We start from the raw sequence: 23,997 nt of genomic DNA on the forward strand, positions 1-23,997 counted from the left end.
ACTTAACTTAAATGGCACAGTGTCTTTGCATGCAATTAAATCGTAAAAATTCAGATAATTTGAAAGGTGGCATTTGTCTTATCAATTTTTTTTTCATAATTAACCAACAACAAGCCCAAAAGGATCTTACATTCTCTATAATTTTTCAGTTTGTTGTGAAATAGTAAAGATGTGGTCCACTGTTGAATATCACTTATGAAAATTTTCTTCTTCCCTACTAATAACCTGATCAAATATGCCTTTGATTCATGTACAGATGACTCTTATAAAGGTTTTATATAAATGGGAAGCTCAGCATCTATCAGCAGTTACTGATATTTTCTTGGTCACCTTTTGCAATACTAATAGAGTCTAACCTTTTTTTTTTTTCTTATACCTTTTCTTATCTTTTCCGTATTGCAGAGATGACTCTCAAAGATTTTATAGAGACAGAGTAGGGATGTAGGTCAGTAGTCACAGATGTTTTCTCTGTCACCTTTTTTGGTATCAATAGGGCCCAGCATTTCTTCTGCACCTTTTATCTTCTCCTCTTTCAGATACATTATATACTGTCCCTCAGTGCCCTCATAACTGTGTTGCCTCCAATGCAAATCTCTTCTATATCCACTTGATTAAATCCTGCTGCTTTTCTCATCTTTATTCTCTTTGGATCATTTTTCTTCCTCTATAAGCAGAATAGCGGAGTTAAGAACCAAGTATGATGGTTCCATTGCCCTTGATGGAGAAAACATTATAACATATTTTGTCATAATGAATTTTGCAACTTTTTTCCATTTTTCTTGTTTGTGATCCTCCTTCCAGTTTTATCCTTAAATGCCCTTGAGATGACCTTGTATAGTTGGGATATCTTACTATACTTTCTTTAAACTCATTTTGCCCTCTACTGCTTCTCTTTCCTTTATAAGGCAAAACTATTGATAACCATCCACCATACTTTTTTTTAAAAATAAAATTTTACAGATAATTTTATATTCTAACCCACTGTTGCCTTTGGCAGCCACCTCTTTATATCTGGCAAGTTAATCAATTGTTTGCTGACTAAGGAGTTTTCTGAGCTCTTTTGGTGTCTTTATTGTGGCAATTAATTTATATTAGTTAAACTTCTAGGAGGAAACATTCTATTTGATGTCAATGGCATTTCTTTTGTCTCTTTCCCATTTTCAAATTTTCAGTTGCTTATTTAAATCATTCAGGATTAAGTCATTTTAATTGCACACCATATCTTTTTCTCACTATTTTTCTTTTTTCTTGTTTTTTTTTTTTTACTAATTATGATCTTAGCTCCCCAATGGTCTGACTGTATACAGATGATTAATTCAGGAATAATGCCCATATCAATAACTAGTCTTTTCCTGTCTGTTAAAATGGCATCTATTTCATTCTTTAACATGTGCACTACTTCTAGTACCTACAAATCCTTTTCTTTATTATAGTATTTATGATATAGAGGCATAAAGTTCCTGTGTAATCTCCAAGTCTCACTTCTTCCTCCTGAATCATGCTACTTCATATATTTCTCCTCATATTTCTCAACTCCACAAAATCCCGCCCTAATGTCTCATCATGGCATAGAGGCTCTCGAAGTCTATGTCGAGAGTGTAAGCTCTAGAATGTTCTACCAGGATGGAAAGGCTTCGAGTATGGTCCCAGAAACAGACTAAGTCTATTACATGAGGCATCAAACTAGTTATCTGTGAAGAGGCTGGCCACATGATCAATTATTTTGGCCATGACAACCCATGAAATGGGGAAAAATAAAAATTTGTCTTCGGTCTTACGTGGCCCCTTCCATTTCTGCAGCAATGGTGGCAGAATATTATGAAATGGAGCAGAGGGTATTAAGAATCACAATATCAATATCAACAAACCTTAATTTGACTATTTGTACTTTAAATGTGAGACCTTTGTCCAATGACTAACAAGTAGACTTCTTCCTGGAAGAGAAATGAATTATAGCAATCTTGATGTGACAAATGGCACCAGAGGGAAGAAGGAAGTTGCAGCTAAAGGGAAGGGAGGGCCCACAGGTACATCTAAGAAAAGGAGAAAAAAAAAGAGGGGGTGGGCATTGGAATTGGTTTTATGATATATTCAAAGGCAGTAAGAAACATTATTTCATGGGACATTCCATTATCATGTTTTGTTGTACTAATGATAAGTACTATTATTGCTAATAATAATAATAAAAGCATTTATATAGTGCTTTAAGGTTTGCAAAATGCTTTGTATCTGTCACATCATTTAATCTTCACAATAACCCCAGGAGGTAGGTGCTATTATTATCCCATTTTACAGAATGGTAAACTGAGGCTTCAAGAGCTTAAGTGACTTATCCAGGGTCACACACTGTTAAGTGTCTGAAGTAGAATTTAAACTCAGGTCGTTCTGTCTCCATATCCCTTACCCTATCCCCTGACCCACCCAGCTGCCTAAAGGATTTGTAAGGTCACCATGAAAATAATTGCAGCTTATGTACCACATGGTTTCAGAAGATGAATTGATAAAGAAATTCTGTGAGGAACAATCACCCACTTGGAATCAAGACAGTACATTTCATTTCCCCACTACTGGAGGTATAACCTACTGGTTAGCTCAGTTTCCTCTTCCCTTTCACTGTTAAGTATGTACTCAGAGGAGGCAACCCAGTGAAATGAGACCCCTCCTTTTGGACACACACTATCACAGGGCAGATTTTTTTCTGCTGTTTATTTTCTATATGTACTTGGCTAGTAATAATAATAACTAGTGCCTCATTTTGGTCACAACAACCCTGTGAGGCAGTTTCAATAGTTATCTCCATTTTTACAGATGAGAAAAATGAAGGTGAGAGACACAAGTGAACTTGCCTAGGGGTCATGAAGCTAAAAAATATTTGAGGCAAGGGGCAAACTCAGGTTTTCCTGACTCTAGTCCATCACTCTATTCCCTCCACTACCTGACTACCTCTAGTCATAGGTACAGAAGCATCTCTGGAATTTAGGCTTCATCTGTCCTGGAGTTAACAGGGAGACAATGTATTATTTAGTAGTTTCAGTTTTGTCTGACTCTTCATGACCCCATTTGAGGTTTTCTTGGCAAAGATACTAGAGTGATTCGCCATTTCCTTCTCCAGCTCATTGTGCAGATAAAAAAACTTAACTGCAAACAGGGTTAAGTGACTTACCCAGAGTCACACAGTTAGCAAGTGTCTAAGGCTAGATTTGAACTCAGGAACTCTAGGCCTGGTGCTGTATCCACTGTGCCACCTACCTGCCCCTAAAAATTGATCTAGGCTAACAGTATCCGCCTGTCACAAAAATGAATATGTGTTGCTAGGTCAACCTTACATTCTCACTTTAGGATTATAGACTTAAGAAAGGAAAAAAAACAAGGACTTTGAAAATGTAAATAGAGCCAATATTGAGGAAGGGAAGAGCTGGTTTGGGCTTAATATCTGATGTTCTGAAGTTGGGTTCATTTCCAAGGTCTTTCCTGTGGTCTCTGCTGATTCCGTCGTACTTACTGCCCATTTCTGTTTGTGTTTCTTTCCTTACAGGGCATGGTCGAGAAATGGCTTCTTCAGGTGGAACAGACAATGCTCGCCAGTATCCGACATGTGCTTAAAAAAGGGATTGATGCTTATGCCAAGGTAGAGTCCAGTCCACAGTCATCAAGGCTGGTGAAGTTAAGCTTTTGGTGGAATCTTTAGATTTAGAAATGGAAGGAACTTCAAAGGTCATCTAGTCCAGCCCACTTATTTTACAGTCCAGGAAAGGGAAGTCTAATTAAGAAGTTAAGTGATTGACCCAAAGTCACTCAGTATTGGGGTGGCAGAGCCAGGACTCAAACCCACATTCTCTTGATGGTACTCTTTCCATCTCACATCACTGAGAGTTGGAAAGGGCTCAGAGAAGGGATTTGGTATTAATTCCATTTTCTCCTGGTTTTTGTTTTTGTTTTGTTTTTGTGACATAGGACAGGTCATTTAACCTTTCTTTTCCTTGCTTTCCTTTCCCATGAATACGGGGGTTCGTGCGATGGTGAACTGATGAAGTTGACAGTGAAATCTTTACTAGTATAAATAAATATTGAGGAAGACAAAACTGACAGGAACTCTCTCAATAACAATCATTAGAATTGTTCTGTCTCTCAGATCATCTAAGTGCCAGCTAGGGGTTGGAAAGAACACAAAGTCTTATTTGGAGTTACCTTTTCTTATTTCCATGTTGTCCTAGATCAAAATAGAATGTTAAGATAATAATCTTAAAGGAGTGTTCTCCTGCCATCAGCTAAGCATCTGAGAAACTCCACCCACCCAAAAATAATGAAGATATGATGGGTCACCCCTTCAGGGTATTTACTTTGTGAAGAAGGAAACTAGAGGGCACAATGTGGAATTGTAGTAGAACTGGTGGTAGAATTTCAGACCTCTCTCTGAGTGGGAAGAAAGACTTTTTTTTTTCCTTCTGTACATTCTTCAGAAGGGTTGTACTCTTTTAGGGACCTTATATTTTTCCTAAGAATAAGGCCAGGGTGGCTTGTGTTGTGTGAAAGGAGAAAAGGTTAACTCTCCCCTTCATAAAGATGGAAGAGGTCCTAGTGACCTTTACAATACATGTATTTAAAGTATTTCCACTTACTCTGTGGCATCCCATCATGTGTGTTTCTTTTGCTTGTTTGTTGTTGTTTGTTTTTTGGAGGGGCCATCAAGGGGAGGCAGCTAGGTGGGAGAATGACAGAGAGCTGGATTTGGAATCAGAAAGACCTGAGTTCAAATCCTCTGTCTGACACTTGGGTTTTGTGTGACTGTGGGCAAGACATATCAACCTTTTATCTTCATTTCCCTCATCTGTAAAATGAGGGGTTGGATTCAGTGGCCTTTAAGATCTCCCCTCCAGGACAGCTATGTGGCGCAGTGGATAGAGCACCGGCCCTGAAGTCAGGAGGATCTGAGTTCAAATCTGGCCTCAGACCAAACACTTGACACTTACTAGCTGTGTGACCCTGGGTAAGTCACTTAACCCCAATTGCCTTAAAAGAAGAAGAAGAAGAAGAAGAAGAAGAAGATCTCCCCTTCAGCATGACCTTGAGCAAGTCATTTAACGCCGATTGCCTCACCAAAAAAAAAAAAAAATCTCCCCTCCAGCTCTAAACCTATGTGATCTTTGGCTTTTTATAGGTTCCTCGAAAGCAGTGGGTTCTAGAGTGGCCTGGGCAAGTTGTAATCTGTGTCTCATCTATCTACTGGACATCAGAGGTTGCTGAATGTATTGTAAATGATACGTTACTGGTAAGCCTAGCATGAATCACTTCTGCCCTTCCAAGGTGCAACGTGGTCCCTGGAGGCCAACCTAAACAGAATTCTCAGAGACCCATGGGATTTCCTGACAATCTTCTTTATTTCCCAGACAGCTCCAAAACACTTGGACTAATGCTCCTCTTCTTCCATCTTACCTATCCCCTGACCCTTCTTCCTTTTTCCTAATGCCAATGTCAGCAGTCAAGTCCATTCATAGTCAGGGAAGCTGTTCATAGAGTAATGGGAAGGAGAGGCGCAGTTTACCTAATTCATTTTATTTCTTCTACCTGTTATTCTCTTCAGCCCTGGATCGATGTGTGGTACCACAATTCATTTGTCCAGCTGGCTGAAGCAGCAGGGAAGTTGTTCTCCCTAAATAGGCTCCAGAGCTGACTCCTGTACTTTTGTATCTCTTCTCCTCTTTGCTTCATATCTAATGGGCTAAAACACTCTTGATCTGGTTGATTTAGTGAGCAGGGCTTATTTCAGTGAAGATGCAAGCCCAAGGCAACTGATCCTAGATCACAGAATGTTAAGAATGGAAAGGACTTTAGTGACCCTCAGTTCAACCTCAGGCAGCTAGGCGATGCAGTGGATAGAGCACTGGGCTAGAAATCAAGGAGATTCATCTTCATGAGTTCAAATCCAGCTTCAGACACTATGTGACCCTGGGCAAGTCGCCCTGTTTGCCTCAGTTTCCTCATCTATAAAATGAGCTGGAGAAGTAAATGGCAAAACCACTCCAGTATCTTTGCATGGGGTCATGAAGAGTAGACTGAAAAATGACTCAACAACAAAAAAGTTCAACCTCCTTATTGTGAAGAGGAGGCAACTGAGACCCAGAGAGGTTGTGTCTTGCCTAAGGTCACACAGAACCTGACTTTGTCATGGTTTTTTTTTCCTACCACACCTGTGCTGTGTAAGTAAAAAGAAAAAAGGGGGGGGTAACACATAGTAAATTTATTTTTGTTTTTTTGGTTTTGTTTTTTTTTTTGCAAAGAGTAATAGAAATATTCTTGCACTAGGATTTTGTAAAATGGATTTGAAGAGAATCCACTGAAGAGAATTACTGAAGAGAAGCCAGTTGACCACTTTTGTGATTCATGCAATATTATTGCCTGTATTCAGTAGATTTTCATTTCTCTTCTATTTATTCTAGTAGAATTCCAGTAATGCTTTATTTCTCCAGCATAGTTGGGTAATGAGAAGTCTTATCTTCTGACACTAATCAAGGCTGTTGAAACTACACTCTAAGGAGTTCTGAGTTTCTGTAGAAAGAAGGAAGGAAGGAATTTGGATTTGAATTCGGGTCTTCCTGACTCTAGGCCCAAGGCACCATCGACTTTTCCTGTAGGGTATTTTACAAGTAGATTTAGGGTTTTAGTCTTTTTTGGGAAGGGATAAAATTAATACATTTTGAAAATATTTTCTTTATGTGAAAACATATTCTTTCTGAATCCAGTTGCTTATTCTTCTTTTGTCCTTGTTAGCAAGCATTTATTAAATGCTTAGTACATGCCAATTTCTGCGCTAAGCCCTGCAGAGACTTCCGTCTGCACATCCAGAAATGAAGCATTTCTTCCCAGCCGCAACAAAGAACAGCACCAGAAAGTGAACAGTACAAATGTGCATAGGATCATCCATATAGAGCTGCAAGGGATATTAAACAGACCCAAGATGACTTAGAGGTTATCTAGTCTAACCCTCTCATTTGATAGATGAGGAAACTGAGTCCTAGAGAGGGGAAATAACTTGCCCTAGGCAAGTTATTATTACATAAGGAGTAAGTAGCAGAGCTGAGATTCAAATTCTGGTCCTTGGACTCCAAATATAGCATTTTAATATGACATAGATGAAACATACCATAAAACAGAAAGAGAAATTTGATCATAACTCTCTAAACTTTACTTCTCTGATATTTATGTCAGATCAGGAATATAATGGAAACACTTTAAACTGGCTCAGAAAAACTGATTGTTTAATTTTCAGTACAGGCATTTATATCTCAGAAATCAGCACGTATTACAAATTAGGGCTTGATTTTTTTTTTTTAGCTCTAAATGATAATGATGCAGATTAAACTTAAAAATGTCATGAGTAAATTTTTTTCTCCAAGAGCCAATTGTTAAACATTTACTAGCACACCAATGATGTCAGACTCTATCTCCTGTTAACATGGTTTGCAGGCTAAAATAATTTTGCTTAAAGCTAATAATTAATTAATTAATAATTAATATACTATAGTAAAAAAAAAGCCTTAAATTTGAAATTATATGATCACAGATTTAGAATTTAAGGAACTTTAGAAGTTATCAGATTCTGCCCCTCTCATTTTATAGGTGAAAAGATTGAAGGCTAGAAGTCTTCCTGATTCAGGTCTTCCTGACTCCAGGTCCAACACACTATCTACTACACCATACTGTCTCTCAGAGGACCTCAGATTGAATCTAGCTTTTCTCTTTGTTACCTGTATGACATTGGGGCAAGGCATTTCACCAGCTCTCTAGGATTCAGATTTCTTAGCTGTAAAATAAAAGGGTTAGACTAGGTGATCTAAGGGTAGCTAGGTGGCACAGTGGATAGAGCACCAGCACTGGCGTCAGGAGGGCCTGAGTTCAAATGTGACCTCAGACATATGATAATCACCAGCTGTGTGACCCTGGGCAAGTCACTTAACCCTGATTGCCTCACAAACAAAACAAAACAAAACAAAACTAGGTGATCTCTAAGGTCCCTTCCAGCTTTAGATTCTATGGACATTTGCTTTATTCATGTCATTACATCTTTAATGCTTGATTGTGGTTCTGTAATTTTAAAAAATATAAACATTCTGTAACTTTTAAAAGTTGCCTCCAAATGCCTGCTTACCCAGCCTCCCCATGGTTCTTTTTGCCTTCCTGTGAAGTCAGTCACAAATAATTCCTGCCACCCTTCTCATAATTCAGGAGTGCTTAGCATGTGTTTCTTGAGAATCAGAGAAAGAACTCAGGAAAATATGAGAAAGAGTAAATAGCTCTTCCCATATGTGTCCCTCACAGGTATTTCTGGAAAAAAATAACACGCAGATTGCAGAGATTGTTGAGCTGGTTCGGGGTAAATTAAGCAGTGGAGCTCGGCTGACCCTGGGAGCCCTCACAGTCATTGATGTCCACGGTAAGCATGGCATTCTCTCCTAGAGTGGCCAGTCATTGTGCATCACCCCAAAGCTCAGCAGGAAAGGCTCCACAAACCTGAGTTCCCATGGGCCAAAAGAAGACCAGCAACCTGAAGCTCGAATGAAATGAGAACAATCTGTATCCTTGTATATTTGTTTTGTGGCTATGTCTCCACCCCACCTTTAATTCCCTGCCCCCCACCCCAAAAGGTCTTGCCCGTAGGATTTCTAGAACCTGAAGAAAAGAATCTGAATTGTCCCTAAGAGTGAGCTCTCCTGAGCGCTGCTCTTCAGAGACAACTCAGGAAGGCAATGGGCAACAAACATGTTACTATGTGCCAGGCACTGTGCTAAGTGCTGGGGATACAAAGAAATTAAAAAAAAAAAAACAAAACTAGTCCATACCCTCATGAAACTCACATTCTATTGGGGGAGATAACATGCAAATAACTATGTACATACAAGATATATACAGTGTAAATGGAAATTATGAGAGGGAGGAGGACTGGGAAAGGCTAGTTGCAGAAGATAGGATTTGAGCTGAGTCTTGAAGGAAGGCAGGGAAGCCAGGAGGCAGAGGTGAAGAGGGAGAGTATTCTAGTAATGTGGAACAATCAGTTCAAAGGCATGGGTTCTGGAAGTGGAGTTTTGTGTTTGAGAGACAGTAAGAAGGGAATTATCATTGGATTATTAGAGTATATGGACAGGTAAGATGACCAGAATGGTAGAAAGAAGCCAGATTGTGAAGGGCTTTAAAAACCAAATGAGAAAATATTATATTTAGTCTTGGAGGTAATAGGGAGCCAATGGAGTTTATTGAGTAGGGAAGTAAATATGTTCACATACAATCAATATAAATTGTCCTCTCACATCTGACCATCTCTGATTCTGAAGCAACAACTATTCCCTTCCCTCTTACACATACTTCCTACAGATCATACTTTAGTCTTCAGAGATATCTCCACCTTTTCCCCTCCAAGGGCTATCCTTGGTGTTCATATAAATCTCCTTTTACCTGCATAAAATGTTAATGGGTCGATGGGAGGATAGGGTGAGTGGGACCCATCCAATGTGGTTAGCCTTCCTGTACCTCTTAAGTGATGACTCTTATGATGACCATAGACAGAGATGGACCTCCTGTCTACTAGCCAATTTCAGAACTTGTCGGGACCCAAGGTATATAGTAAAGGCTTGAGGGAGAGTTCTTTTTCACAATCTTGCTCATAGGTCAAAGAATTTGAATTTTTGGCACCACCCCTGATGTCCCATACCAATTCTATGAGCTTTCTGGAGAATATTAATGACCATAGATCATATGATTCTTTCCTGTCCCCCCCCACCCCCCTGCCAAACAACTACCACTACCTATGAAAGGAAAGGGTAAACTGAATTAAAAAACCTACTGTATGCAAGAAGTATAGCTTTCAGCTGTTGTTTTTTTTTTTAGGATTCCCAAATTTGAAAATAAGAGTGAATTCTATGCCTAAAGGTCCATTTTACGATGAATGTCATCAAACTTATCCACTGACTGACTGAGAGCCTCGTAGGTTGTCCCAATGTCATGGAGCTGTGAGGAAAGACTGAGGATTTATGATTTTCTGGGGAGAAAAAAGGAAGGTTGGAGGAAGGGGGAAAGGGTGTTGGGAGCTTGGTGAGGAATTTTAATCACAAAATCTCTATGGCCTGATTCCCTAATGAGCTCTGTAAAGTCTCCCTTACCTGTGTAAGGGAGTAGACTTTGAAAGCATGAGACCTAGTCACCTCCACAAAAGGGGCTAGCACCGACCTGTTTCACTAACTTTAAAAGATACAGCCAGACCATTAGCTCTCTTTATGAGTTAGTCATTTGGGTGAACTTTTAAAAAGTCACTTCAATATGTCCAGGAGACAGCTCAGATTGGGGATGGGTAGAAGACACATGGAGCTGGAGAAAGGGAACTTGTAAAAAGTAACTTGGAGCTGAGAGAATGAAAGTATAGAGAAAGACAGCCACCATAAAGAAAGGATCCTGGTCTTTAGAAGTGAGACTCCTTAGGCTGGTGGGCTTGCAGTGTGTTGGGATAGAAGTTATGTTGTGGACCACCCTCTTCTCCTCAAACAAACACACACAAATACAGACCCCAAGAAAACGGTTTGTATCTTCTCTTTCCCCTTGAGCATTTTCATGGGAGCCTGAAGCCTTTTCCTCTGGGTACAGGGGAAGTCTATTTACCTTTCTTCAAGACAAATCAAAAAGCATTTTTTAAGCACATAATGTGTGTCATTCACTGACAATACAATAAAATGAAAAAATAGTCCCTGCCTTCAAGTAACTCACAATCGAATGGGGACAATGTGCAACAGCTATGTATAAACAAGACGTATACAGGATAAATTGGAGGTAATCTCAGAGGGATTTCTTTGTTTTAAATGTTTATTTTGTCTTTATGAACATTGTTAGCCATCTGCCTTTGTAAATCTGGGTGTACTTATTAGAAAGATAGTTTTGAAGAGTTGACTGAGAAGGGGGTTCATTCCCAGAGAAGAGATACACTGAGGTATTTGACCATAAGTGCTGTCTCTGGCTGGGCATTTGGAGCTAACAAAATGATCAGAAGAATTACAATTCCTTTGATACTACTTTACAAGACAGTTTGTACTCAAGAAACCCATCTGAGCAATGAGTTAGTCGGGGGAGGAGGCAATAGGAGTGACTGAACAACCCTGTTTACTATAACTACCACATCCATTTAATACTGCTTAATATGTGTTTGGAGATCTATGTATAAAATCCCGCAGAAAGGCTGACTTTCTACCCTGGTACCTGGATTGTGGTTGTGGTTATGTATGGTTTGTCCTTCATTCTCAAAAAGGACCATGACATCAGGGAGATGATGACATGACTTGCAACTGACTTTGATTTGACTAAGGGAGGGCTGTGCAAGGTCACCAGCCTCACTTTCTCCTCCAGAGGCATCTGGGTCCAGTAGCCAGATATTCATCAGGACAACTGGAGATGGCCCAGATACAGTGGGAGACCTTGGCCCTTTTAAGCTAAGGTCTTTTCAAGTTCTCAGTTTGAGTGAGGCAACACCCATTCAGTGAATAGGCCTCTTTAAGAAGGATCAAAGGATGCCCCCTTTAACAAACAAACAAAAAAAAATCAAATGGTTGTTTTTTTTTTTTTGGGGCCCTCCTGGCTCAAAGTGAATGTAAATAGTAACTATTTCTCTTCTGGCCAGCAACCCTGAGTGTCTTCCCTGGTACCTGGAGAGAAGTGAAACATAGCAGCTGAGGGAAACTGTTCTCTGTGTAATGACCAGAGGTCAGTGAAAGGTGAAGAATCTCCCTCATTCACTAACAGACAATTTGTTAGTTAATTTGTTAGGCAAATTTAATTAAAACCTATTTGAAGGCAGGGGGTGGTCCAGTTGACCTTTGGGGTTTTCTTTCTGTCTGAGGTGTCTATGAACTATAGGTGGATGGTATTTACTCTGAGTTTTCAGTGGAAGAAGAGAGAGAGAGAAAAACACTGTTCATCTTTATGTGTGTATCTGTATGTCTGGACAGCTCGTGATGTGGTTGCTAAATTAGCCAAAGACAAAGTCAGAGATCTGAATGACTTCCAGTGGATCTCCCAGCTTCGCTATACTTGGGAAAATGGGGATGTGATTGTGAGAATGATCACTACAGAAGCTTTGTATGGCTATGAATACCTGGGGAACTCCCTACGGCTGGTGATTACCCCCCTCACTGACCGATGTTACAGGTAAATTTGGTTAATCCCTATGACATGGTTTCACCTTTCAAAATGAAGTCAAATACCTCCCACTTGCTGCCTCTTCCTCTGCTGTACATTATTACAGCATAGGACTCTTTTGGAGAAGAATTTGAATAAGATAGGAATTTGACATGGGCCCAGTGGCATGTGGGACAATCCCACAGTTTCGTTCTGGGTATCACATTTTATGAAGGATATTGACATTGTTCAGTTAGCCAAGATGGTGAAGAGATTCAAAACCACACCAAATAATGATCAGTTGGATTGAAAGGAGGTAATTAACTTGGAGAAGAAAAGAATTAGGGGGGCACATGAAAGCTGAAATATTGGATGGGAAAGGGGGCCTTTTGTAGAAGAGTAAATAGACTTAACTTACTCTATTTGGCCTCAGAAGGCAGAACTGGGCAGTGCATGGAGATTGCAAAGATACAGATTTCAGCTTATTGAAAAGAAAAACTTCCAAACAATCAAAGCTTTCCAAAAACAGAATCAGTAGAATCAGTAGGTAGTGAGTTCACCATGACTGGAAGTCGGCAAGCAGAAGCTTTAAGTAGGGATGTTTTAGAGAATATTCCTGTTCAAGTTTGAGTGGGACCAAATCAGAAGTGTTTGGCCCAACACTCCCAAGAGTGGCCTGAATCAGATTAAAATGTATTTGGGAAATATTTAACAAAACAAATAAAAATATAATAGAAAATAGATAAAGTTAATATGTGGTTTCCTAAGTCAACATGAGAGGCCTTCAGGGATTCTTCTGTGTGGTTTTGTGGCCCCATTACTATTTGAGTTTGATAGCACTGGACCAGATAGCCACTGAACTCCCTCTGTATGAATTCTCTGAGATTTTGTAATTCTATGCACCTTCTTCTTTCACAGTATTTCAGTTGGAAGCAGCTTTAGACTTACAGACATCTAGTGGGGGGGAACATGATTTCTCCAAAGTCAGCTCATTCTAATTTTGGGGTCATTTTGACGTTAAGTGTTTTACTTGTTTGTGTGTTTTCCCTTACATCAAGCTTAAATCTTTCTCTTTACGACTTTCACCCACTGTTTTTAGTTTGGTCCTGTGGGGCCAAGCAAAACAGGAGTATTCCATCTTCCACATGACAGTCTTCAAATAACTAGAAGACAGCTATCATGTCTTCCTTAACTTTTCTCTTCTTCAGGATAATTGCCCCCAATCCCTTCCACTGAGCCTCATATTGCATAACTTCAAGGCCTAACCATCCTGGACATATGTCTTCTGAATACCCTTTAGTCCATAACATCCTTCCTATAATAAGGGATCTGACATGGAACAAAATATTCAGGACCTTGTCCAACTAGGACAGCCACAGTAGAGCTATGATTCCTCCTTGTCCCAACTACCGTGTTTCTCAATGCACCCCAAGGTTTCCTTATTCTTCCCATGTGAGAGGACAAAAATGATTCCCAAGAAATACTGTTCAGGGGCTTGCCATCTTACAGCTCTGTCCACCCTTTCCAATCTACTGTTCTAAAAGTCATTCTGCTCTGAGACCATTTTAGGAAGCTAACGCAACTAGCACTTCTTGGTCCTGCCTTATTTCTGGAAGTCTATTAAGTTGACACTCTTTGGGAAAGGGCATCATTTCATGACAGCAAAATATAACATCTGGTATGTTAACTAATTCTAATTCCACGTCTGTGCAAAATGGAGAGCTATGATACTGAGAACCATTACTATTATCTATTCTCTCATGAGCATGGGATTTAAAGCTTGAAGGGAGCTTAGAGATCAACTAGTCCAACTTCTTCATTTACAAATGAAGAAACTGAAGCCCAGGGTAGTTGTTACTTGCCCAAGGTCATAAGGTGCACAGTAGGGAGACAGCTAAATATTTTGTCTAGATAGTACAACTTGTCTCTCTCCATAATGATATTTATCATTCCTGGGAATAGAAGGAAGGAAGAACTGCATTGTACAGAGGGGGAACTAAGGTGTAAAGACATAATTTAATATAAGAAAGCTGAGGCCAGGGCCCAGAAGCATACCATAATTACATTTGTTTTGAGAAATTTGTGGTAGCTAGGTGGTGCAATAGATAGAGTGCAGGACTTAAAGTCAGGAAGACCCAAATTCAAATCCTACCTCAGACACTTACTGGCTGTGTGACTGGGCAAGTTAACCTCTTTCAGTTACTCAGTTTCCTAATCTGTAAGATGGGGATAATAGCATCTACTTCATAGAGTTATTGTGGAGATCAAATGAGTTAACATATGTACAGTGCTTTGTAATCCTTAAAGGCTATATAAGTGCTAGCTACTATTATTATTATCATTATTCTATAAGTGCCCAGTTAGGTGCCCTTCAATTTTAAACACGGATAGCTTAGCTCAGTACTGTTCTCCTAGCCAGTGTATACTCTCTGTTCCATCTTCTTGGCACTTGTAACCAGCTGGATGAGGTTTGTGTCCAAATTTGAATAGGAAGTGTGTGTGGGCAGGGAGGTGGGAGGTGACACCATCTTTGGATATTGATAAAAGCTAGGGAACTCTATTGACCCCAACACATAGTGAGCCATTTGGTCCAGTTCCTGGACTATGTATCCCTAGAGAAAATCATTATGTAGATTGGGGAAGGTCTATCCAATGCATAACAGCTTCACCGGAAACTCTCTCTGCCCTGTAAACTCTAGGACTCAATGAATGACCTAGGGTCATGTTCTCTTCTCTTTAGGACTTTAATGGGAGCTTTGAAATTGAATCTTGGGGGTGCCCCAGAGGGCCCTGCTGGCACAGGCAAAACAGAAACTACAAAAGATCTGGCTAAGGCCTTGGCTAAGCAGGTAATAAAAACAATATTGCCCTGACTGTAATGGTTGCTTCCTGTCCCTTTGAGGAGCTATGTATAGAAAAGAGAACACGAGATTCAAGATGACAACAGAATCGTAAGGGGGAGAGGGGTTGAAAATCATACACTGAATAGAAGGTTGAACTAGGAAGCATCATACTAAAGGGGAAAGAGCACACTGATGCAGGGACCAAAGCCCTGGGTTCAAATTTTCTGATGTTTAACTATATGACTGTGGGTAAATCATTTGAACTTTCGAGGCCTCCATTTCCTCATTTTTGAAATGAAGGGATTGGCCTAGATGATCTTTGAGATCTATTCCAGATCTGAACCTATGATCCTCTGAGCCTTCCAGTTATGATTTTCTAGCATTCTTGGGGAAGAATGGAGAGCCAAAATTGCCTTGGGAAGTGGTAACATTTATGGCACTTTCCCCCCCTATCTTTAGTGTGTGGTCTTCAATTGCTCTGATGGTCTGGATTACAAAGCCATGGGAAAGTTCTTCAAGGGCTTGGCCCAAGCTGGAGCGTGGGCCTGCTTTGATGAATTCAACAGGATTGAGGTAACTCTTAGTGCCAAGACATAAGAATTCAGAGAAAAAAGGGAAGAGGAGTTGGAGAATCTGAGTTCTATCACTAGAGAGTGTCTTATGTTTTTAATCTATCCTTCATAGCACCCAGGATATAGCAAGTAAATATTTATTGCTTTGAGTTAATTTCAAAACAAAACTACCACTGAGGAAAGCATGTTAAACTCTCATCATATTTTCTCTCTCCCCCATCTCATAAACGCATTCATACACACATACAAAGTACACATACAAATACAAACAGTAACATGTACACAAATATAAGCACACATACCTATATACATACATGGGCAAGTAATTTCTTTCTGGGTCTTGAGTGGTTGGACCTCCAAGGTCCCTTCCAGTTTTAAATCCTATGATCCTATCACACCCTCATACATTGTCTTATTCTCTGCCAATAGCCTAGTCACCCTTCTAGTTTTTCATTGAGAATTTGACAGTTTAATTTTGGCATTCCTTAGTAACCTTGAGATCCAACTCTCAATGAATAATATTTCTTAAGTGATTAAAGTGTTGCTTTAAGTATCTAAATACTTTTTTCCTGGAAAAGACTTTGTTATATTCAGATGGGAGTGAGAGGTTCTGGCCACTGCAGCAAGTAAGCATTCTTCTCACTCTAGGTGGAGGTGCTGTCTGTGGTGGCCCAGCAGATCCTCAGCATTCAACAGGCTATCATCCGAAAGCTGAAGACTTTCATATTTGAAGGCACTGAGATCTCTCTGAATCCAACCTGTGCTGTCTTCATTACCATGAATCCTGGTTATGCAGGTCGGGCAGAGCTTCCTGATAACCTCAAGGTAGATACTAAGTGGTATGGAATTGGGGCATCCCAGGGACAGCTATCAGTCATGAGATCAGATGGCATTATCAGACAGTGACTGTAGAAGTGGAGTTTAGAATATTTGATAACATTTGATAATATTTGATAACAGGTGTCCCTGTCCATTGTTTATTTTTTGCTGCTTACCATTATACTTGCCTTAGCATCTCTGTGAGGCAGTGTAGTATAGTAGCTAGAACCTGAGCTTAGGAGACAGAAAGTCAAGGTTCTTATCACAGCCTTTCCACTAATTAGCTCTGTGAAAGGTCTCTTCATCTATAAAAGAACAATAGTAACAAATGTCCTACCCACCTCCCAGAGATGCCTTCTGAGAACCAAAGGAGATCACAGATGTGAAAGTACTTTGGGCAGTTTAAAATACAATACAATTACAATTGTAATTATAATTGTAAAATGTTATTTTCGTATTTTGTAATTCCTATCATCCCTTGAATAACATTGATACCCTGACCTGAGCTATCAGTATCTCTGGGAAGCCTCTGTGATTATTATCTTTTTTAAAATTCAATTTTATTTAATTTCAGGTCCTCATTCTCTCCTAACTCTCCCTATACACAAAACACACACACACACACACACACACACATACACACACCTGTTATAAACATGTATAGTCAATAAAAATAAATTCTTGCATTGGCCAAGTTCCTTTCCCCTTTTAAATATGTCTCAATCTGCACCCTGAGCACATCACATTTTTGTCAGGAGATGGGTAACATATTTCATTAAGAGTCCTCTGGAATCGTGGTTGGTTGTTGTGCTGATCAGAGTTCTGAAGTCTTTCTATTGTTTGTCTTTACAATATTGTCATCATTGTATAATTTTTCCTCCTGGTTCTGCTCATTACCCTGCATCAGTTCACACAAATCTTCCAAGGTTTCTCTTAAACCATCTCCTTCATTGTCTCTTACAGCATAGTAATATCCCATCACATTCATAAACTATAACTTATTCATCCATTCCCCAATTAAGAGGCACCTCTTCAGTTTCCAATTCTTTGCCACCACAAACAGAACTGCTCCTATAAATCCTATTTTAATTAATGGAGTGGTAGGTGGCTGAATAGTGACCATTCACTTTTATGTAACACTTTAAAGATGTATAAGATTGACTACAGATATTATAAGCATTTTATGATCTAGACAACTATGTCTCTGACTAACATGAGAATATGTTTTGCATGATTGCACATGTATAACTTATATCAAACTGCTTATCTTCTCAGGAAAGGGGAGGAGGGAGGAAGAGATTTGGAACTCAAAAATTTTTTTAAAAAGATGAATGTTAAAAATTGTCTTTACATGTAATTGGGAAAAATAAAATATTATTTTTAAAAAAAAACTATGTCTTTTTCAAGGCAAAATAATTTCCAAAGGTCACTCAGTTAGTAGGTTAGTACTATTTGAACTCAGATCTGCTGACTCCCAAGTTCGATGTTCTTTCCTTCATACCATATTGTTTTTTATGGTGTGCATAATGTTATTGTCACAACCACAGCAGGCACACAGGTTTTTCCCTGACAGTCAAAGGAGATATTGTCAGTGGAATTTTTTTTCTTCATAGAATGGCATCGTTGTGTAACAAAAAAGGAATTATGCTAAGAGGTACGAGACAGGAGTTCTAGTACTCCTCTAACATTTAGTAATCATAACACCCCAGGTGAGTCACATAACCCCTTTGGGCCTCAGTTGACTCATCTGTAAAATAAGGATGATAATCCCAAGTGATATGTCCAGTACAGTGCATTCCACACAACAGAAACTTAATGTTTGTTGAATTGAATATCAGCAGCCATCTTTTCCAACTCATTCCAAAAAGTAATCTTTCAACATACATGACAAGTCATCTTCCAGCTTGTGCATGAAGAATTCCACTGAGAGGTTACTCACTACTTCCCAAGACAATCCACCCAGTTTATGGATAGATCTCATTGTTAGGAGTTTTTTTTCTCCTTACATCAGGCCTAAATTGACTTTTTTTTAATAATTTCCAACCATTGCTTCTGGCTCTGCCAAACAGGATAAATCTAATTAATTAATCCCCCATCCATCTGACAATTGTTCAATTATATGAAGATAGCCGTTATGTTCCTCTTCCACATTACCACCACCAGCCTTTTCTTCTTGAAACAACACATCCCCAGTTCCTTCACTAATCATCTTATGGCATGAACTCAAAGCCCTTCACCATCTTAGGTATCTTTCTCTGATTTCTCTCCAGTTCAATGCCAACCTGGGGCCAATGCTAAGGATAGTTGCATAGTGATGTATTGAGCTTGACCCATGAAGATGGTCCATTTGAATTACTCAGCTTCATGCCTTCTTTCCCTTTTTCCTAGTTGCAAGTTTTTATAGTTTGATTTATCCAGATATAATATAGTGAAAAGGTTATTAGATTTGCAGTCATAGAGGAGGTAGAGCCAAGATGGAGGGTTAGAGGTAACCCAGCTGAACTCTCTCAACACTCCTCTCCAAAGAACTTAAAATTTTTTTTTGTAATTTATGGACTAAAACAAGCATTTCCATAACACAGTTAATAAAAAAGGATGATTGTACATGAAACTGCAAATCTATTATATACAACTTGCCATTCCTTTTAAATATATAATAAAGTTATCTTGTAAATTTCTTTTTTTTTCTTTTTTCTTCCCTTCCCCCACCATTGAGTTGACTATCATTAGACACAAATATGTATGTATATGTAAAATCACTCTATACATCTATTTATTAGTTTTTTCTTTGGAAGCAGGTAGAATCTTCCTTCATAGGTCCTTTGTAGTTAATTTGGGTATTTATAATAGTCAAAATGACTTATTCACTCAAAATTATTCTTAAAACAATATTGCTATTACTGTATATAACATTCTCTTGGTTCTGTCCATTTTGCTCTTCATTATTTCATATAAATCTATCTGTACAAGTCTATCTAACTTTAAAATAATGCTTCAAATCAAATTTTGGAGGAGCAGAGCCAACAAAAATCAACATTTTTCTGGCCTAAGAAAACATAAGATGTCAGCAGGAGAACTTTGTGACACCAGGGTAGAGGCCCATCTGGGGCCCATACACAAGGCAGCAGCCACAATAGCTGTAGCTGCAGGAGCTTCTCAGCCTAACAATGCTAAAGGAGTCAGACAACTGATCAGAGATTACAGGAGACCTTTTGCTGGCACTGGGTACAGCTGGCACTGAATGGCAACTCTGTTACCCTTATGCAGTCCTGGGTTGCAATTTCAGGGTGGAGCTAGGGGTCAGTCACAAGAAAGCAGGGGTCCTTGTAGTTCCAAGACAAAGAGGAGTGCTACCACTTGTGGCTGCAGGGGACCAGGAGTCCTTCTTGGGTAAAGATCAGAGCATAGCCCAAGAAAGCAGTGACCACATCTCTCCCCACATCACACCACCTTGGAAATGCCCAAACCTTGCAGATCCCCAGAACTAGTTCTGAAAATAGCAGCACAAAGAAGCCTAAATCTTGGGATGGTGCCTATCCACCCCTAAGTGAGCAAAGCCTAAATGTAACATAAAATTCAAAGTCAAGAAATAGGCTGGGAAAATGAGCAAACAACAAAGAATTTTACCATAAAAAAACTACTACGGTGGCAGTGAAGACCAAGACATAAACTCAGAAGAAAACAAAACTGTGAAAACAGCTACCAAGAAAACCTTAAAGAAAAATTCTAATTGGGCCCAAGCTTAACAGGAATTCTTGGAAGAGTAAAACAAAATTATAAAAGTAGTAGAGGAAAAATTGGGAAAAGAAATAAGAGTGATGAAAGAAAATTATGAAAAGACTTTTGAGGAGGGACAGGTTAGAAAGAGAGAGAGAAGAAGAAATAGAAAAAAAAAGGGATAGAGGGAAAAACATAGTTAGTAATCATAACAGTAAATGTGAATGACATGAGCTCACCTCTAAATTTGAATTAAAATAAAGGGCTGGAGCAGAATCTAATAAGCTTCAGCAAAACTTAAAAAAAAAAAGGCAGAGATAGCAATCATTATCTCAGACAAAGCAAAAGCAAAAACAGACCTAATTAAAAGAATCAGGGAAACCATTTTGCTAAAAGGTACCATAGACAATGAAGTAATATCAAAAAATTTTACAGAAAGTTTCTCTGATAAAGACCTCCTTTCTCAAAGATAGATTGAATATAGAATTGAATATAGAATTTCTAAAAATAAGAGCCATTTCCCAATTGAAAAATGGTCAAAGAATATAAAGTCAATTTTCAGAAGAAGAAATTAAAGCTATCTATAGTTATATGAAAGTGCTCTAAATTGTTATTGATTAAATAAATGAAAATTACGATAACTCTGAGGCACCACTTCACCCCTATTAGAAATAACAAATGCTGGAGGGAATGAGGGAAAAATAGGTATATTAGTGAACTCTCATTCTAGAGTACAATTTGGAACTAAAAGGCTATAAAACTGTGCATACCCTTTGACCCAGCAAGACCACTACTAGGTCTGTATCCCAAAAAGATCAAAGAAAAAGGAAAAGGACCTATACGTACAAAAATATATATAGCAGCTGTATCCAAAGAATTGGAAATTGAGGAGATGCTCATCAATTGAGGAATGGCTGAATAAGTTGTGGCATATGATTGTGATGGAATACTATTGTGCTGTGGGAAATGACAGGGTAGGAGGTGGTTTCACAAAAACATGACAAGACCCATTTGAACTGAGGCAAAGTGTAGTGAGAAGAACTGAGATCATTGTGCATAGTAACAGCAATGTTGTAATGATGATCAACTGTGAAGGACTTGGCTACTCTGATCAGTACAATGATCCAAGATAATTCTAAAGGACTCATAATGAAAAAAAAATGTTATCCACCACTGGAGAGAAAACTGATGAACTCTGAGTACAAACAAGTATAATGTTCTCATTCTCTGTATTTTTCTTGATTTTTTGGAAATATGGCTAATATGGAAACATATTTTGTATGAAAAAAAAAAAAAAGATTTGCAGTCCTCAGGATTCAATTCCAGGCAGCTCAGTGGCACCGTGGATAGAATATCAGGCCTGGAGTCAGGAAGACTTATCTTTGTGAGTTTAAATCCAGCCTCACTAGCTGTGTGACCCTGGGCAAATCACTTAACCCTGTTTGCCTCAGTTTCCTCATTTGCAAAATGTGAAGGAAATGGCAAACCACTTCAGTTTCTTTGCCTATAAAAACCCCAAATGGGGTCACAAAGAGTCAGACATGACTGAACAACAGTAACATAGGTTCAATTCCCAGTCCCACTATTTCTTATATATCTCTTTGGCCAAGTTACTTAGATATTTCAAGCCTTGGTTTCCTCATCTGTAAAATGAGGGCAATACAACTCAAACTACCTACTTTACAGGGTTGACATAAGTGTCAAATGAGGTAGTATTTATGTAGAAGTCCTGACCAATCAAAGTCTTTCCACATTGATATAGGGGACTTCCAGTGAGGAAGTGCTGTCTACAAATGCAGTCTGGCAACATAAGAGTCTTCCTGATTCCAAAGTCCATTGTCTATCCACTATTCCATGTTGCCTCTTTATAGGAACATATGCCTTTATTATTATTCTTTCACTTTGCCAATGTAGACACACCCTTTATGTGTATATTTCTGGTATGTTCTGATTAGCTGTTTTTTTTTTCTTCCCTAGGCCTTGTTCCGAACAGTTGCCATGATGGTACCTGATTATGCATTAATTGGGGAAATCTCCCTATATTCCATGGGGTTTCTGGACTCCCGTAGGTAAGCTGCTTTGGATCTTTCACTTTCTGATAGATTCTGAAAGTTCCATAATGACCAGCAAAGTTTACCAGGAGTAGTTAGTTTAGGGTTCAGGGTTTAGCCTAGATGACCTGGATTCCATGTGGCAGGTTGGACAATTGGAATCATACAATCATAGATAGCTGGAATGGACCTCAGAGATTATCTAATCTGATCCATAAGAGTGCCTGAGGTCACATAAGTACTGTCAAAAGTAGGATTCTAATCCAGGTCCTCTGACCCTAGATTCAGTGCTCAATCATATTGAGTCTTTAAACCAGTCAGTCTGGCAACCTTTGGTCTTATCATTTATTGAGAGATGTTGCAGGGTAAGTTTATATTCCAAGCATGTGCCTACTTCTCTCCCAGAAGCCTAGGCCTAAGGTAGATTTGTCGTTGTTGAGCAGCTATGTGATACAGTGGATAGAGTGCCAGACCTAGAGTCAGGAAGGCTCATCTTCCTGAGTTCAAATCCAGCCTTTAGACGCTTACTACTTTGTGACCCTGAGCAAGTCACTTAACCTTATTTGCCTCAGTTTCTTATCTGTAAAATGAACCAGAGAATGGAATGGCAAACCATTCCAGTATCTTTGCCAAGATAACCCCAAATGGGGTCATATAAAGTTAGACATGACTGAACAATAACAACAAATTCCTTAGTGGGGAAAGCTGCTCTGAGTCATCCACACTATCTTATATGGCACCCTTTGTGATCAGTGGTTCATATTTAAGATATCTGGGGAAACTTAGGGGTGAAGTCTGTAGCTTTGAAAGTCTTTTTGGGTTGTTGTTTTTTATGGAGCTAACTGGGTCATGTGGGGGTGAAAGTCTGGAAGCCAACTTCATTAACATTATGTTCTAAAAAGCTTAGCCAGGCAATCACAATTGTGTCCTAGAAGACTTTCTTGGCACATGGGTGAATTTGATTAAATTGAAATGTGATATGGCAGCCAAGAAGGCCAATTCAGTCTTAGGCTATAATTACAAGAGGTCTAGCATCCAGGGATAAGGAAAGGCCAAACCCACTATTCTCTGGTCAATTCATATCTAGAATATCATGATCAGTTCTGAGTGCTACACTTTAGGAGGCATATTGATAAGCTGGAAAGCATCCAGAGGAGGGCAACCAGTATGGGGAAGGGTATCAAGTTCATGCCACACAAAAATCAATTAAGAGAATTGGGGTTTGTTAGCCTAGAGAAGAGAAGACTTAGGAGGAATAAAATAGCTGTCTGCAGAATTTTAAGGGATGTTATGTGGAAGAAGGATTCAGCTTGTTATACTTAACTCCAGAGAGCAGAACAAAGAACAATGGGGTAGAAGATGTAGAGAGGCAGATTTAAGCTCAATGTAAGGAAAAACTTCCTAAGAATTAGAGCTTTCCAAAAGTGGAATTAGAGCTTTCCAAAAGTGGAATAAGACCGTGATATTGGGAAAGATTGAAGGCATAAGGAGAAAGGAATGGCAGAGGATGAGATAGATAGATAGAAGTGTCATGGAAGCCATGAATATGAGCTTGGACAGACTTCAGGAGATAATGGAAGATAGAAGGGCTGACATGCCATAGTCAATGAAGTCATGAAACTCAGACAGGATGTTCAGTCCTATCTGAGTCATTCCACAAAAAAGTAGAATGGGCTGCTTAGGGAAGTAGTGAATCTCCCTCACTGGAGACTGGATTATTGTATAGTAGAGAGAATTCTTCATATATGAATTGGATTAGATGACGTCCAAGGTCTCTTCTGACTCTTAGATTCTGTGAAAAATGTTATCTGAGTGTTAATCATTACTGGATTATACAATTATATT

The 23,997-nt window shown here is 39.0% G+C and overlaps 1 protein-coding gene and 1 non-coding gene across 2 annotated transcripts in view; both read left to right on the forward strand.

The window, feature by feature from the left end:
- LOC114052003 (dynein heavy chain 3, axonemal-like) overlaps nt 1-23,997 on the forward strand; it is a 176,229-nt gene that overhangs the window by 82,251 nt on the left and 69,981 nt on the right. Inside the window, exons 25-32 of the mRNA XM_027874411.1 lie at nt 3,536-3,628; nt 5,159-5,269; nt 8,317-8,431; nt 11,982-12,180; nt 14,891-14,999; nt 15,453-15,566; nt 16,214-16,390; nt 22,079-22,170. Of these exons, the coding sequence (XP_027730212.1) occupies nt 3,536-3,628; nt 5,159-5,269; nt 8,317-8,431; nt 11,982-12,180; nt 14,891-14,999; nt 15,453-15,566; nt 16,214-16,390; nt 22,079-22,170 (1,010 nt within the window). The remainder of the gene's footprint in view (nt 1-3,535; nt 3,629-5,158; nt 5,270-8,316; nt 8,432-11,981; nt 12,181-14,890; nt 15,000-15,452; nt 15,567-16,213; nt 16,391-22,078; nt 22,171-23,997) is intronic.
- LOC114052534 lies at nt 4,520-4,645 on the forward strand. Its single transcript, XR_003570273.1, has one exon. It is a non-coding gene; the product is annotated as a U6atac minor spliceosomal RNA (small nuclear RNA).

This window comes from Vombatus ursinus, unplaced genomic scaffold (genome assembly GCF_900497805.2).
Source record: "Vombatus ursinus unplaced genomic scaffold, bare-nosed wombat genome assembly UNPS02014807.1, whole genome shotgun sequence".
In the NCBI taxonomy this organism is placed as follows: Eukaryota; Metazoa; Chordata; class Mammalia; order Diprotodontia; family Vombatidae; genus Vombatus; species Vombatus ursinus.